Raw genomic sequence first — 17581 nt, forward strand, 5'->3', positions numbered from 1 at the left:
GGAAGGAAGGAAGGAAGGAAGGAAGGAAGGAAGGAAGGAAGGAGCGAGGGAAGGTAGGTCAGATGCGGTGGCTTATGACTGTAATCCCAGCACTTTGGGAGGCTGAGGCGGGTGGATTACCTGAGGCCAGGAGTTCGAGACCAGCCTGACCAACATGGCGAAACCCCATCTCTACTAAAAATACAAAATTAGCCAGGTGTGGTGGCGCATGTCTGTAATCTCAGCTACCTGGGAGGCTGAGGGAGGGGAATTGCTTAAACTCAGGAGGCAGAGGTTGCAGTGAATCAAGATCACACCATTGCACTCCAGCCTGGGCAATAGAGTGAGACTCTATCTCAAAACAAATCAAAACGTAAGATCCTGTCACTCTTCTGCACAAAACTCTCCAGTGGCTCCCATCTCATTCAGGGTAAAGTCAGTGGCCCCAAGACCCTGCCACACCTGCTCCCGTCTGAGGCCTCCCTTGACCTCATCTGCTAGTGCTATCCACCTTGGTCACCTCTTTCCAGCCACCCTGGGCTCTGTAAAAGCCTATTACACAACACTCATTCTCCAGCATTAGCCCTTTGCATTTGTGGATCTTTCTACCTTGAATGTCCTCCCCCAGATATCTCCATGGCCTAGTGCCTCTCTTCTTTCAGATCCTTGCTAAAATCTCTAAGACAGGCCCTGACTACTCTATTTAAAATTACAACCCTCTCCCCTCAGCTCTTCCCTCTTTTCATCCCTGCTTTATTTGTCTCCAATGCACTTGTCACCATTTGGCCTACGTAATATTTTACTTATTGTTTTCCCCCTGTAGGATGTAATCTTGATGAAAGCAGCAATTCTTATCAGTTTATTTATTTATTTATTTATTTATTATTTTTGAGACAAAAATAATATTATTTTGTCACCCAGGCTGGAGTACAGCAGTACAACCATGACTCACTGCAGCCTTGACCTCCCAGACTCAAACAATCTTCCCACTTCAGCCTGCTGAGCAGCTGGGGCTACAGGCGTGCACCAACATGCTCAGCTAATTGTTTATATTTTGTAGACACAGTGTCTTGCTGTGTCACCCAGATTGGCCTCAAACTCCTGAGCTTAAAGGTGTTCTTCTGCTTTGGTATCCCAAAGTGCTAGGATTACAGGCATGAGCCACTGTGTCCGGCCTTCTCAGTTTATTTAGTGCCACATTTCTACCACCCACAGAAGTGCCTGACACACATAAGGTACTCAATTAACATTTGTTGAATAAATGAATTAATTATGGGCTGCAGCGGGCTCCTAATATGTGTCAAGCAGGGGCCTGGAATGTGCCAGAAAACTCCTTACAGTGAATAACATAATTTTTTTTTTTTTTTTTTTGAGACGGAGTTTCACTCTTGTTGCCCAGGCTGGAGTGCAATGGCACAATCTTGGCTCACTGCAACCTCTGCTTCCTGGGTTCAAGCGATTCTCCTGCCCCAGCCTCCCAAGTAGCTCAGATCACAGGTGCAAGCCAACATGCCCAGCTAATTTTTTTGGTATTTTTAATAAAGATGGGATTTCTCTATGTTGGCCAGGCTGGTCTGGAACTCCTGACCTCAGGTGATCCACCCACCTCGGTTTCCCAAAGTGATGGGATTACAGGTGTGAGCCACCACACCCAGCCATGATTCCTACTTTGCTGATAAGAAGATTGAGGCTTAAGGCCGGGTGTAGTAGCTCACACCTGTAATCCTAGCACTTTAGGAGGCCAAGGTGGGTGGATCACCTGAGGTCAGGAGTTTGAGACCAGCATGGCCAACATGGCAACACCTTGTCTCTATTAAAAATACAAAAATTAGCTGCGTGTGGTGGTTCACGCCTGTAATCTCAGCTACTCGGGAGGCTGAGGCAGGAGAATGACTTGAACCTGGGAGGCGGAGGTTGCTGTGAGCCCAGATCACACCACTTTACTCCAGCCTAGGCTGAAGAGCAAACCTCTGTCTCAAATAATAATAATAATAATAATAATAATAAATAAAAAGAAGACAGGCTTGGGGAAGTATGAGTGCCCTTTTCCTCTGTTCCTATAGCAAACTGTGCATGGCCCCAGTCTCAGCACCTATCATACTGCACTGTCATTATCCATTTCCTCAACTAGATGTAAGATTTTTAAGTTCAGGGACTATCCTATCTCTTATTTATTGTTGCATCTCCAACACCTGGCAGAAAGGTGGGCACATAGTAGGTGCTTAAGAAATATTTCTTGCGTGGATACATGAATGAAATGGGCAAGTCAGGGTACAAACTCACAACTTTCAAAAAGAAAAGTCTCTGCCCACCCCACCCCCATCTGCCCTAGAGTGTTCCTGAGACAGCCACAGAGCCAACAGTTAAGTCCCTCCCCCTGGCAGAGTGCCTTCTTGCAAATCCTCACCCACAGAGTTAGAAGTATTTTAGATGGGGAGAAGTGTACACTGGCTGACAGTTTTTTCCCATCACACCAGGCAAACGGAAATCATTTCTCCAGTCAATCCTTGCCAGTCCTCTAGAGTCAAGGTCTCTCTTATTCCTTGCCTCCTGATCTGCAGTCTGCCTCCCTAGTTTCCCCACTCCTCAGCTGCTGAGTCAGGCTCCCTGCCCATCCATCCACTCACCCAGCCTTCAGCCAACAGCCTCTGTGAGCCTGCTCTGGGCCATGGGAAAGCTAAACTAACCCTCATTCCATTCCCACTGTGAGCTGGCTGCGTTCTTTACATCTTCATTTCAGCAAACTCTCTTCTGCCTCTTCTCTTTATACTGTCTGCCACCCCGATCCCAAGTCTTAGGTCCGTGGAGATGGCTTATTCCAACCACGGATGACTGTGGGCCTCTTGTCTCATCTTCTTTTTCTTGGCTCTTAATTTCTCTAGATCAGTAATTTTTAAACGTGTGTGTGTGTGTGTGAGATGGACTCCTTTGAGAAGTTGATGTGGGCTATCATATCTCTTCCTCTAATAAATATTAATATCTTTGCACTTAAACACAGCATTTTGCATAGAAGTTCCAGTGCACCTAGATCAAGATCTCTCCTCGTCTTCTCCCCTCCCCTCTAGATTTCTGGTTGTTTTTGGTTCCCAAATCAGTCCACCTGGTCTCCTTTCAGAAGCGGAAGCTTCTTCCTATGATATTATCAATACCGTTATTATTAACAGCAACAGCAAGATTTGTACATTTTTCATGCATCAACTGATTTCAACCTCTCAATGGTTGGTGCGCAATGGATGGTGTGTTGCCTATTATTAACTGCTGTGTTTTTTTTAACCTTTCCCATCTCCACCACCTGAAATCTACCTTCCCCACCCCAATCCTCACCCTATGGTGTATTGCCTATTATTCTTAACTGCTGTTCTCTTTGACCTCCCCCATTTCTACCACCTAAAAACGCTCTTCCTCAACACCACCCCCAGTTCTCTGAAGCTCCCTCTTTCTCCCCCATCCACTCTTCAACTGACCACAGGTGGCTTCTTTGTAGTTGCTTGAGCATATGTGAGCTATGAAAGGGTTTCGTTTCCGCTTCTGTTCTCAGCCCAGCTGTGCCAGCCTCTGTGATCCTTGTGAGCTTTAAATGAGGCACTCCAGACCCTTCTTACACAGGCCACGGCATTTCTGGAACTGCCACACCTAAAATCCAGGTATGAGGAAGGAAGGAGACACCTACTGGAACACCTACATTGTACCAGGCCCCGTGGTTGACATAGAGACACTAAGCCCAACCTTTAAAGGCCTCAGCTTCCAGGTCCTTCCAGTCATCTTACTGAGGGGCACCTGGAGGCTCTGAGATGATTGGTCTGATTCCATCTTCTGCTGTCTGTCTGTCTGTGGATGGTTAGGGGCCTCTCGATAGCATGGCTACCTTTTTTTTTTTTTGAGACAGAGTCTAGCTTTGTTGCCGGGCTGGAGTGCAGTGGCGCGATCTCGGCTCACTGTAACCTCTGCCTCTCTGGTTCAAGCAATTCTCCTGCCTCAGCCTCCCTAGTAGTTAGGACTACAGGCATGAACCACCATGCCTAGCTAATTTTTGTATTTTTAGTAGAGACAGGGTTTCACCATGTTGGCCAGGATGGTCTCGATCTCTTGACCTTGTGATCTGCCTGACTCAGCCTCCCAAAGTGCTGGGATTACAGGCGTGAGCCACTGCACCCGGTCCTAAAACTTTTTATCAAAGTGTAATGTAGGCCAGATGCAGTGTCTCATGCCTGTAATCCAACACTTTGGGAGGCTGAGGCAGGCAGATATGGGAGTTTGGGACCAGCCTGACCAACATAGTGAGACCCTATCTCTAGTAAAAATACAAAAGAGTTAGCCAGGTGTGGTGGCACATGCCTGTAATCCTAGCTACTAGAGTGGGTGAGGCAGGAGAATCACTGAACCTGGGAGGCGGAGGTTGCAATGAGCTCAGATAGTGGCCACTGCACTCCAGCCTGGGCAACAGAGTGAGACTGTCTCAAAAAAAAAAGAAAAAAAAAAAAGAAAAAATCATCTGAACTGAACCAAGAGTCTGTAGCCTCAAAGGGGATTTGACTGTAAACCAATCCTCCACTGAAGCCTTCAGAATCCCAAAGTGTGCTCTTAATAAATGGTCCAGAGCATGTCTGATCAGTTCCTCTGATGCTCAAGTTCTCTGCCCATTGTTGCCTTTGTTCCTTCTTTTTTTAAGTTCTGGAAAAAAAAAAAATTAGAGACTCTGGGTCGGAGCCCCCTACCCGACAGAGAACTCTAAACTTGATCACTCCTTGATTACGAGTGACAGAGAAATCATCATCTCACAAGGCCACATATGGCATTTTTTAGACAGATCTGGCAACTTAGATTTAAACTTTTTAAAACACACAATCAAAAAATCCTTGTTTGGGCTGAAATATGCTGCAATTTTTGTTCACTAATTCTAGTCCTGCCCTATGTGGCCTCCCATAATTCGTTTAGTCAATTCAGTAATCGAGTCTCAGGTGCTGCGGCACTTAAGGCAGGCCTCCTGAACTCCACATTCTTCCTGTGGGGATCCTGGGATCTACTGAGTCAGGGATGTGACATTTGCCAAAGAACATTCCACTGGACACTAATCCCCTGAAAGGCCTTATGAAAACAGAACCCTGAGCTCAGATAAGTTGGGGAAATGCTCTATTGCTCTTCTGGTCTTTATCACATCTCATTCTCCAGAAATCTTTATGAAAACAGAGCTCTGAGCTCAAGTAAGCTGGAGAGATGTTACATGTTCTCTGGTCTGTATCACATCTCACACTAGCACAGAGAAGACTCTTGAGGTCCTAAAGCATTGAAAACCCTGTTTCACTCTGTCAGTGTTTTTAAGACCAATCTGACTTAGAATCCTTTTTTCCAAAGAGGAGAATTTCTATGAATTTTTCTCAGAATTAATATCCTCCAGTACAGGACATAGGCCAGTTAGCTGTAAGCATCCTCTAAAACTGCACTGTCTAATCTAACAGCCGCTAGCACCCAGGACTACTGAGCACTTGAAATGTGGCTGGTTCAAACTCAAATGTGCTGTGAGTGTGAAATGTACACTGGATTTCAGATTCTTAGTACAAAAATAAAATGAAATATGAATACTTTTTATATTGATATATGTTGAAATATTGGGTTAAAATTTGTTATTAAAATTAATTTCATCTGTTTACTGTTACTTTTAAAAATGTGGCTACTAGAGGCCAGGCACAGTGGCTCACACCTGTAATCTCAGCATTTTGGGAGGCTGAGGCAGGTGAATCACCTGAGCTCAAGGATTTGAAACCAGCCTGGGCAACATGATGAAATGCTATTTATACCAAAAATACAAAAAACTAGTCGGGTGTGGTGATGTGCACCTGTGGTCCCAGCTACTTGGAAGCTGAGGTGGGAGAATCACTTGAGCCTGGGAGACAGAGGCTACTAGAAAATTAATTAATTAATTAATTATTATTATTATTATTATTTTTTTTAGACACAGGGTCTCAGCCTGTCACCCAGGCTGGAGTGCAATGGCATGGTCATAGCTCATGGCAGTCTTGACCTCCCAGGCTTGAGCAATCTTTCCACCTCAGCCTCCTGAGTAGCTGGGACTCCAAATGCATGCCACCATGCCTGGCTAATATTTGCGTTTTTGTAAAGACAGGATTTTACCATGATCACTTGAGCCAGGGGTTCGAGTGAGCTCAAGTGATCCACCCATCTCGGACTCCCAAAGTTCTGGGATTACAGGCATGAGCCACCGCACCCAACCCAAAAATTTATAATTATGCATGTGGCATGCATTGTATTTTCATTGGAGAGTGCTGCCCCAGTATTCTGTGCTGCTGGGGAAGGCTGTTTTGGGCTGTATAGGGGAATGTGAGAGGGAGGGTTTGGGTAATCCAGTGTAGGAAGTATAAGGGAACTGCAGGATTCACTGGAAGGGCAGCTCAGGAAGCCTAAGAGCAGGGTGGTCAGGAAGTGGTGACTAAGCCAAGACCTGAAAGATGAGAAGGAGTTAGCTGGGGGAAGGCAGAGAGAACAGCATGGGTCAAATCCTTGAAGTGAAAGAGGAACTGTATGTATTCCAGGACGTCCAAGGCTTCAGGGGCAGAGGGTAGGCAGTGACCCAACCTGACCCCAGAGAGGGCAGCAAGGGCCAAGACTTTTAGGGCCAGGCAAGCCTCTGTAACAGGTTTATCCCGAGGGCACTGTGAAGCCACGGAAGAGTTTTCAGCTGGTTAAGACTAGACAGATTTGCATTTTAGAAAGATTGCCCCTGACACTTTAAGTGGGGTATGGATGGATGGAGGGATAAACTGGAGGCAGAGGAGCTTTTACAGAAACTGTTGAAGTCATCTAAGAGGGAGATGATAAAAGTTTGGACTATGCTACATGCCTTTGAATTGAAGAAAGCCAATGTCTAGGAAATAGACTCCGAGTGGGGACCACTGATCCCAGGCTATTTGGAGATGAAAATAAGGGAGAGGGTGGAGTCAACATTAATATCTGGGGTTCTGAGTAGTAAGGCTATGATGGGAGACCAGAAATCTATGGGAGGGGAAGAGGATGAGTTCAAGGTGACTTTGAGAAGCATGTGGGGTTACAGGTGGTGATAGCTGAGACAAAGTAGATAGCCAGGTTTAGAGGTTGGAAGATAGTTATAGGCTGGAGATAGAGTTGGGCAGGAAATGTCTCACCTATGAGCCTTAGGTTCCTTATCTGCAAGATGGGGATGTAATCTACTTCCCAGAGTTAGTGTGATGATTAGATTATGTAACACTGATGGCAGCAGTGGCCTGTCTAGAGTGGTCACTGCCATGATGCAGTCTGCAGCGGGGGAGGCACTCCACAGAGCCAGCAGGAGTCAGGAACAGGCAGAAGCCCTGCCATCTTCTGAGTTGACAGGGAGGGAGCTTCATGCTCCATGGGCGCAGCTGCAGCTGCCCAAACCAGGGGTGCAGACCCAGGCATCTCTGCACTCTTGGGGGCCCAGGAAGGCCCCCCTGCCCCTGCAGGCTCAGAAATGCCTGCTTCCACTGCCTGGCCTCTCTCTGCTCCCAGTGCCTGCTTCAATCTCAGAGCAAAGTTGAGGCTGATCCCAGGTGCTGTCGCAACCCAGCTGGGTGTGTGCATGCTTGGGGCAGCACTGACACACCAGCCCCCTGACACCTTGGCCCACTTCAGACTTTGGGCACCAACTAACATGGGAGGGAGGCCAAGGAAGGGCTGAGGGCAGCTCAGCACTGGCCTGCGGGTGCCCCTCTGCCTGAACAACCTGGGTGCCATAAACAGTGGCAGGAGGCAGATAGGCTCTGGGCAAAAAGGGGTGGGTCCCTGGTGAAGCCCCACCTTCAATCCTGGGAAGGTCTGAAGCCTGGAGGCCAGGCTGCCAGTCCTGCAGATTGGAGTAGGAACTTATGGTGCCTTTTCTGGGCCTGCCCATGGCCACCCATGGACCAGTCAGCACGCACTTCCTCCCCTGTGAAGCCCATAAGAACCCTGGACTCAGCCAGACTCAGAGAGATGTCGGGACAACCAGCTGCAGAAAGGAGCTACCCCTCCAGAGTCTCCTCTCTGCTAGGAGCTGAGCAGACATCAGGATGACCAGCTGTGGAGAGGAGCTACCCACTCCAGGGTCTTGTAGCTCCTCTCTGCTGAGAGCTGAACATTAAAGCTGAACATTAGTGGGACACCCTGGCAGCAGAGAGGAGCTACCCACTGTGAGTCTCCTCTGAGCTGCTCTATTGCTCAATAAAGCTCTTCAGCTTGCTCACCCTCCACTTGTCTGCATACTTCATTCTTCCCGGGAATGGGGCAAGAACTCAGGACCTCCTGAATGGTGGGGCTGAAAGAGCTGTAATGCAAACAGGGCTGAAACACACCTCTCGCTCACCACATTGTGGGTAACAAGAAGGGGAGAAGAGCTGAGGCCCTTTGGGGACCCCAGACCTAGGAGCTCCCTGAGCCAGGGCTATGACCCCCTCTTTGGGGGTCTGTGGTTCCTGACATCTCCAAGCGCCCAGGAACCATTGCATTCCCCAGAGGCAGCAGTGGAAACTGCTTGCAGGATGCCTGGTCCAACTGCAGCCTTGTAGGGAGCCAGCACTCATGCTGGCACCTGGAGCTGCCCACTCCACCACAATCATTGTTCCTGGCTGTGCAGAATGGCTGGACCCCACGCTTGCTTGCTCACACATGCCCTCGCTGCTCCACTCGCCCTTGGCAGGCATGGGATCCAGGCCATTAGCACAAGCTGAGCACAGCCTGCCAGGCCAAGTGGGCGCAGTGGGCCTGAGCAAAACTCTGGCAAAGGCACCATTGGCCACAGAGGTTTCCGGGTGGTGAAATGACAGCCCGAGGATCCCGTAACAACATGTTGGATGTGCCTGGCATTGCACAGACGCACAGTAGGTGTGTGGGAAGCATTGGTTCTTTATTTCAGAGGGTCTATCATCCTCATTTCCCACATGGCCAAACCCACCAAGGTCTTTGCAGCTACTGCTTCCTTCTCTAGTACTCATGGGACCCACATCTGTGCTTACAAAGTCCCCGTTGTAGAGATGGGGAGATGTTTCTGAAAGCAATAGTGGGAAAGGGTGAGTGAAGGCAGCTCCCCCTGCCTGGGTAGTCCTAGAATAGGAAGGGGGTGAGCAGTCAATACATGCAGTGGAGAGGACTCTGACCTGGGAGGAAGGAAGATAAGCTACTTGCCCCAACCCTGCCACCAGCACAATCAATAAACCTTGCTCTGTGTTAAGCCTCAGTTTCTCCACTTCTTCAAGGAAGGGTCTTCCAGCTGAGCCCTTCCCTGTTTCTGTCCCTATCTCCTTCTCTCTTCCAGAAAGTCTCTTGCCTTCTCTTGACTCACAGAAGACATCACTTCCTTGAAGACTTGGCTCACTATAAGCCTCCTGGCAGCTCCTTCCTGGGGCACTGGGCCAAACTCCTGACAAGATTAAGAAGAGGTTTTGGAACTGGGCCAGACTAGGAAAACAGGAAAGATGATGAACAAAACTTCCCTCCTTCTGAGGGTTGTTTATTCCAGTGTTCCTTCAGTTGAGTTTTCTGGGTACACAGCAGCCTCTGGCCCAGCACTTAGTGCACCCTCGGTCATAGGGCTTATCATACAGACTTGCTCCAGTGTCCACTTGTCCAACTGCCCCAAACTCCTGGAAACCAGAAAGAACGCAGATGTGTCTCAACTGAGTGCCTACCATATTTCCATAGGAGGAACTGTGTTTGCATAAAAGCCCCTCTGCAGCTCCTTAAGGTAAGCAGTGTTCTTTCCATTTTGCAGCCATGAAAACTGAGGTTCAGGGAGGCTCCCCAAGGTCACCCAGCATGTTGGTGTTGGATCCAGAAATCGAGGGGGTTGGAAGGGAGGACGTCTTATCAGTTAAAACAATGTTCTCTGGAGGCTGATGAACTTTTCCGAGTTTGAATTTTGACTCTGCCACTTACTGCCTGTGGAATCTGGACAAGTTCCTAGTGGGAAGCAGTTTTGGGTCACAGTGGGGAGCACAGACTCTGGAATCAAATGTCAGTTCCACCATCTGCTAGTTGTGTGACCTTGGGCAAGTTCCTTTGCCTCTCTGCACTTCAGTTTCCACAGCTGTCAAACAGGATAATAATAGTGCCTGCCTCATCAACTTGTCGTGTGGATTAAACGTGATAATCCTTGTGGGGCATTTAGCACAGTGTCTGGACCATGGTCCAGTGCCATCCGTGTCAGCTATGGTTTGAATGCAGGCCACACTGACTCGGGCTACCACCTGTTTCCCTGCTTATCACCTGTCACCCTGGTGGCTCACTCAGCACTTGGCGTGTTGTAGGTGCTCCCGGGCTTACCAACTGAAGGAGTGGTTGGGAATTGACTCAGTGTTTCTGAAAACAGGCTTCTGACAATGTGTGGGAGAAGGATTCTGGGGGAAGATGATTTTCAGGAGTTTCCCAACCAATCAGCAAGTAATTGCTTTTTGCATGCTAGTATGAACTTAGACCAGTTTCAGATTGGTTCTCTGAATGTTACCTATGCAATCAGAAGCATACCTATACTCACACCTGTAGAAGCAATCTATACTGATTGTGGACTGTTCAAATGCTACATAAAGACCTAAAGCAGAGAGTTAAAGTTCTAAGTAAACTTGCTTCAAAAAGTTGCCCACTGTTTATCTGAGGCATGTCCTTCCAGAATTTTCCGAAGCCTTGTACCCTTTTTTTTTTTTTTTCTTTTTGAGACGTTGCCCAGGCTGGAGTGCAGTGGCACAATCTCGGCTCACTGCAAGCTCTGCCTCCCAGGTTCACACCATTCTCTTGCCTCAGTCTCCTGAGTAGCTAGGACTACAGGCGCCTACCACCACGCCCGGCTAATTTTTTGTATTCTTAGTAGAGACGGGGTTTCACCGTATTAGCTAGGATGGTCTCGATCTCCTGACCTCGTGATCTACCCACCCTGGCCTCCCAAAGTTCTGGGATTACAGGCATGAGCCACCGTGCCCAGCCTACTTTTTTTTTCTTTTTTTGAGACAGGGTCTCACTCTGTCACCCAGGCTGGAGTGCAGTGGCATGTGATCTTGGCTCACTGCAACCTCTGCCTTCTGGGCTCAAGCAATCCTAGCACCTCAGCCTCCTGAGTAGCTGGGACCACAGGTGCGCGCCACTACACCTAGCTTTTTTTTTTTTTTTTTTGGTAGAGGCAGAGTTTTGCCATGTTGCCCAGGGTGATGTTGAACTGCTGGGCCTAAGTGATCTGCCCGCCTCGACCTCCCAAAGTGCTGGGATTACAGGCGTGAGCCACCACACCCGGCCTCTATGCCTATGCCTCATGTTTGAGTGTCACTGTGTACCCTAGTTGGTGTTAGACACTGCAGGTCCCTGAAGAAGTAGAGATTATTATCTGTACCTTAGGGACAGGCACAGTTGGGGCGGGACCCAGAATTCACAGAACACTTAATCAGCAATTAAAATGTCCACAGCACCAGTGACTCACTGGCTCAGCACATACTTAACATCTGTGGTTCAGAGACCCGGAAATGACAAATCAAGGTCCTACTTGGCTTCAGTGTGAGCCCTGAGATTGAATCAGCAAGGAAACCCTTTGGTATACTTGCCCCCTGATTATGGGCCTGTCAACCAAGCCTCTGTGGGAGGGCAGGACGGGTGATGTGTCCTGCTGCCCAGAAAATTGCACTTTCCTGCCTCATTTGTTGTATGTAGAGAAGTGAACTGAGCAGTCCGACAGGCTGGGCTTGCCACAGGTGGCTTCTGGGACCTTGGGTGACTCACTCCCTTCTCTGAGCCTCAGGTTTCTCATTTGAAGCATGGGGAGGATCCTCCTGCCTTGAAAGGCACATTTTTCATTCATTCATTCATTTGTAAAAGATGGTATTTCATGAGTGTGGAGGGATGACTCAATAAACATAGCCATCTAGGGGGAAAAAAAGAATTGGGTCATTTAGTAGATTGTATTATTGTTCAGCAAATATTTACTTTCCCCAGCCCCTACCACCATGGGAGGAATATACTTCCTCACCCTGTTGATATTGCACTTGGCCATGTGACTTGCTTTGGCCATGAGAATATGTGTGGAAGTCACAGAGGCCAGGCCCAAGGCACAAAGTGTTTCCATTCACCCCTTTGAGCAACCGTCCTCGGTCATGAGAACCACAAGTCCCAGACAGTGGAAGCTCCTTCAGCCTGGACTCCAAATGAGAAGATGTACAAGACAGTCACCTACTCACCCCACAGCCTGGAGCCCAACCCAGCCAGCCCCAGAAAGCCCAGCAGAGCCCCAGCTTGACCCACAGATCCCTGGGCGAGAAGTGAATGTTTACTGTTGTAAGCACCAGGCTTCTGGAAGTTGTCTTTTATGCATCATTATCACAGCAAAATCTGACCAATGTGGATCCCTGGCTCACCCTTATATTGAATTTAGCTTGGGTCTTGAGCGAGGATTTTCTTTTTTTTATTATTATTATTATTTTTGATACAGAGTCTCACTCTGTCGCCCAAGCTGAAATGCAATGGTATGATCTCAGCTCAGTGCAACCTCTGCCTCCCTGGTTCAAGCAATTCTCCTGTCTCAGCCTCCCGAGTAGCTGGGATCATAGGCGTCTGCCACCACACCTGGCTAATTTTTGTATTTTTAGTAGAGATGGAGTTTCACCATGTTTGCCAAGCTGGTCTAGAACTCCTGGCCTCAGGTGATCCACCCACCTCAGCCTCCCAAAGTGCTGGGATTACAGGTGTCAGCCACCGCACCCAGCCGAGCAAGGATTTTCTCATTAGATATTTGACCTGAGATCTGCATGTTTAGGGGGAGCTAGTCACGTGGCCATCTAGGGGAGAAATGTGCCAGGCAACAGGAATAGCAACGCTGTGGTCCTGAGGCTAGAGGAAACTTGGCCTGTTCAGGAAAAGAAAGAAGGCCAGTGTGAAAGAAATAAGGGTTGTTTGGTAACTGAGAGGGAGAGAGTCTGAGCTCTAGACTCATATGTTCAATACGGCACTTCAGGCTGGGCATGGTGGCTCACACCTGTAATTATTTTATTTTTAATTGACACATAATGATTGTATTTATGGGGTACAATGTGATGTTTCAATACATATATACACTATGATGATCAAATCAAGGTAATTAGAAAATCCATCACCTCAAACATTTATCGCTTCTTTGTGGCGAGAACATTTCAAATCCTCTTTTCTGCTATTTTGAGATGTACGTTATTCTTAACTATAGTCACCCTATTGTGCAATAGAACACCAGAACTTATTTCTTCTACCTAACTGTAACGTGGTACCTATTGGCCAACCTCTCCTCCTCCTCCCTCTGCCAACCCCTCCCTAGCCTCTAGTAACCACTATTTTACCCTCTACTTCTATGAGACTTAAAACAAAAAAATTTTTTTTTTTTGTTTTGAGACAGGGTCTTTGTCACCCTGACTGGAGTGCAGTGGTGCAATTACAGCTCACTGCAGCCTTGAACTCCTGGGTTCAAATGATCCTCTTGCCTCAGCCTCCTGAGTAGCTGAGAACCGCAGGAATGTACCATCCCACCCAGAATTTTTTTTTTTTTTGGGTCAGAGTCTTGCTGTGTTGCCCAGGCTGGAGTGCAATGGCACAATCTCAGCTTACTGCAACCTCCGCCTCCCGGGTTCAAGCAACTCTCCTGCCTCAGCCTCCCAAGTACCTGGGGTTACAGGTGCCTGCCACCACGCCTGGCTAATTTTTTTTTTGTATTTATAGTAGAGATGGGGTTTCACCATATGGGTCAGGCTGGTCCCGAACTCCTGACCTCGTGATCCCCGCACCTCAGCCTCCCAAAGTGCTGGAATTACAGGTGTGAGCCACTGTGCCAAGTGGAGATCAATTTTTTTAGGTTCCACAGATAAGTAAGAACATACAGTTTGTTTTTCTGTGTCTTTGTTTTTCTGTTCTGAATCACCAGATTCATCCATGTAGTCGCAAATGAACAGGATTTAGTTCTTTTTTATGGCTGAATAGTATTCCATTGTTTACATGCACTGCATTGCCTTCATCCATTCCTTCGTTGATGGACACTTAGATTGATTCCATACACTGGCTATTGTGAATAATGCTGCAATAAATATGGGAGCACAGATACCTCTTTGACATGCTGATTTCCTTTCCTTTCCTTTCCTTTATTTTATTTTATTTTATTTTAGTTTATTCTATTTTATTTTTGAGACAGAGTCTTACTCTGCCGTCCAGGCTGGAGTGCAGCAGTGCCATCTCGGCTCACTGCAACCTCCACCTCCCAGGTTCAAGCGATTCTCCCGCCTTGGCCTTCCAAGCAGCTGGGACTACAGGCACGTGCCAGCACGCCCAGCTAATTTTTTGTATTTTTAGTAGAGACAAGGTTTTACCATGTTGGCCAGGCTGGTCTCAAACTCCTGGCCTCAAGATCCGCCTGTCACAGCCTCCCAAAGTGCTGGGATTACAGGCATGAGCCACTGGGCCCAGCCTATTTCTTTTAGATGTATACCTAGTAGTTGGATTCCTGGATCATATGGTAGTTCCATTTGTAATTTTCGGGGGAACTTCCATACTGTTTTCTATGATGGCTGTACTAATTTACAGTCCCACGAAAAGTGTGTAAGGGTTCCCTTTTGTCTGCATCCTCGCCAGCACTCGTCTTTTGTCTTTTTGATAATAGTGGTTCTAACTGGAGTGAGATGATATGTTTATGCTTTTGATTTGCATTTCCCTGATGACTAGTGATATTGAGCATTCTTTCAAATATCTGCTGGCCATTTGTAAGTCTTATTTTGAGAAATGTCTATTCGGGTCTTTTTTCCATTTTAAAATTGGATTATTTGGTTTGTTTTTTGTTTTTGTTTTTGATTTGTTTTTTGCTATTGAGTTGTCTGTTACTTATATATTCTGGATATTAACCAGATGTATAGTTTGCAAATATTTTCTCCCATTCTGTGTGTTATCTCTTCATGCGTTGATTTTTTTTTTTGTGCAGAAGCTTTTCAGTTTGATGTAATTCTGTTTGTCTACGTTTGCTTTTGATACCTGTGCTTTATTTTTATTTTTGAGACAGTGTTGCTCTGTCATCCAGGCTAGAGTGCAGTGGCGCACTCTCAGCTCACTGCAACTGCCACCTTCTGGGTTCAAGCAATTTTCCTGCCTCAGTCTCCCAAGAGTAGTTGGGACTACAGGCCTGTGTCACCGTGGCCAGCTAATTTTTGTGTTTTTAGTAAAGACGGGGTTTTGCCATGCTGGCCAGGCGGGTCTCAAACTCCTGACCTCACGTGATCCGCCCACCTCGGCCTCCCAAAGTTCTGGGATTACAGGCATGAGCCACTGCACCCGGCCTATGCCTGTGCTTTTGAGGTCTTATCTAAAAAACCCTTGTCCAAACCAATGTCAAAAAAATGTGTCCCCATGTTTTCTTCTAGTATGGTTTCATAGTTTGGGGTCTTAGATCTAAGTGTTTAATTCATTTTGAGTTGATTTTTGTATATGGTGAAAGGTAGGGGTCTAGTTTCATATTTTTGCATACAGATACCCAATTTTCCTGGCACCATATATTGATGAGACTGTCTTTTCCCCCGATGTGTGTTTTTTGCACCTTTGTTGAAAAATGAGTTGGCTGTAGTTGCAGGGATTAATTTCTGATCTCTTTAGTATGTTCCATTGGTCTATACATCTGTTTCTAGGTAGTTTGAAGTACTAGCCAATATATTTCTTTTTTGGTATAATGTCTTTTATCTTATTACATTTCTCTGGTTCCTTTGGCCTTGGAGGTTGTTTTTATAGCAGAAGTGCAGAAAGAAAAGAATGAAAATAAACGAATATTAGCTTTCTTCTTTTTCAGTATGGGAAATTTTAAGCATTTACAAAAGTAAAAAGAATAATGAACACTTACATACTCATCATTCGGCTTAAAGTGATCAACTTATGGATAAACTTCTTTAATTATATGCCCATCTACCCTCTCCTTTATGGGATAATTCCTGTGCAGATCTCAAACATCATATCATTTCATCTGCAAACATTTCTCCATGTCTCTAAGAAAGGAACTTTAAACATGTAGCCACAATTATTATTATTACACCTAAAAAACCAACAACAAATTCTTAATATCATCCAATATCCAGTCCATGTTTAAATATACTGAATTGGCTGGGCACGGTGGCTCAAGACTGTAATCCCAGCACTTTGGGAAGTTGAGGCGGGTGGATCACTCAAGGTCAGAAGTTTGAGACCAGCTGGCCAATATGGTGAAACCCTGTCTCTACTAAAAATACAGAAATTAGCTGGGCATGGTGGCATGTGCCCGTGATCCCAGCTACACAGGAGGCAGAGGTTACAGTGAGCCGAGATGGCACCACTACACTCCAGTCTGGGCAACAGAGGGAGACTCCGTCTCAAAACAAACAAAACACCAAACAACAAATTCTTAATAGCATCCAACATCCAGTCCATGTTTAACTATACTCAATTGGCCAGGCACAGTGGCTCATGCGTATAATCCCAGCACTTTGGGAGGCTGAGGTGGGCAGATGACTTGACGTCAGGAGTTTGAGACCAGCCTGGCCAATATGGCAAAACCACATCACCACTAAAAATACAAAAATTAGCCAGGCGTGGTGGTGCACGCCCATAATCCCAGCTAATCGCTTGAACCCAGGAGCAGAGGTTGCAGTGAGCTGAGATGGTGCCACTGCACTCCATCCTGGACAACAGAACTAGACTGTGTCTCAAAAAAATATATATATATATGTGTGTGTGTGTGTGTGTGTGTGTGTGTATGTGTGTGTATGTGTGCGTGTGTGTATATACCCAATGTGTTGCATAATTTAAAAAACATATTGTATTCATTTGAATCAAGATCCAAACAAGGTCCACACAATCCACTGATTGGTAATAATTAAGTCTCTTTTACCCTTTAGGCTCTCCCTTTCTCTCTTTTTTAAGTGTGGAAGGTGGAATAAGCAGGATTGGAGAGATTTTCCCTTGCTCTGTCTTCAGTTTGTTTATTGAAGAAATAAGGGGCTGGGCGGGGTGGCTCATGTTTGTAATCCCAGCATTTTAGGCGGCTGAGGCTGGTGGATCACTTGAGGTCAGGAGTTCAAGACCAGACTGGCCAACACGGTGAAAACCCATTACTTCCAAAAACAAAAAAACAAAAAACGCATGACCACCACCACCACCAATAATCCTCCCCCAAAACAACAAACAACAACAACAAAATTAGCCAGGTGTGGTGGCACATGCCTGTAGTCCTTGAGAGGCTGAGGCAGGAGAATCACTTGAACCTGGGAGGTGGAGGTTGTAATATATATATATAGTATTTGTCTTGTAGAGTCTTCTACCTTCTGGTTTGTGGATTGCATCCCGGTGGTGTTATCTAACACATGAGGCCCCAGTCCCTTGTACTGGTCCTCGGCCTGATTCCTAACAGGCTGCACAGAGGGAGGAGAGTGGTGGGCCACTGAACGAAGCTTCATCCGTATTTACAGCTGCTCCCCATTGCTCACATTACCACCTGAGCTCTGCCTCCTGTCAGATCAGCAGCAGCATTCGATTCTCGCAGGAGTGGAAACTCTTGAGAACTGCGCATGTGAGTGATCCAGGTTGCGAGCTTCTTTTTTTTTTTTTTTTTTTTTGA

General features: G+C 46.7%; 1 protein-coding gene across 1 annotated transcript in view; it reads right to left on the reverse strand.

The window, feature by feature from the left end:
* The window catches only part of LOC105502492, a 50784-nt gene that overhangs the window by 13243 nt on the left and 19960 nt on the right, over nt 1-17581 (reverse strand). The window contains exon 2 of the mRNA XM_011929046.1: nt 8921-9069. Coding sequence (XP_011784436.1) covers nt 8921-9069 — 149 coding nt within the window. The remainder of the gene's footprint in view (nt 1-8920; nt 9070-17581) is intronic.

This window comes from Colobus angolensis, unplaced genomic scaffold, assembly GCF_000951035.1.
Source record: "Colobus angolensis palliatus isolate OR3802 unplaced genomic scaffold, Cang.pa_1.0 Scaffold8, whole genome shotgun sequence".
NCBI classification, from domain to species: domain Eukaryota; kingdom Metazoa; phylum Chordata; class Mammalia; order Primates; family Cercopithecidae; genus Colobus; species Colobus angolensis.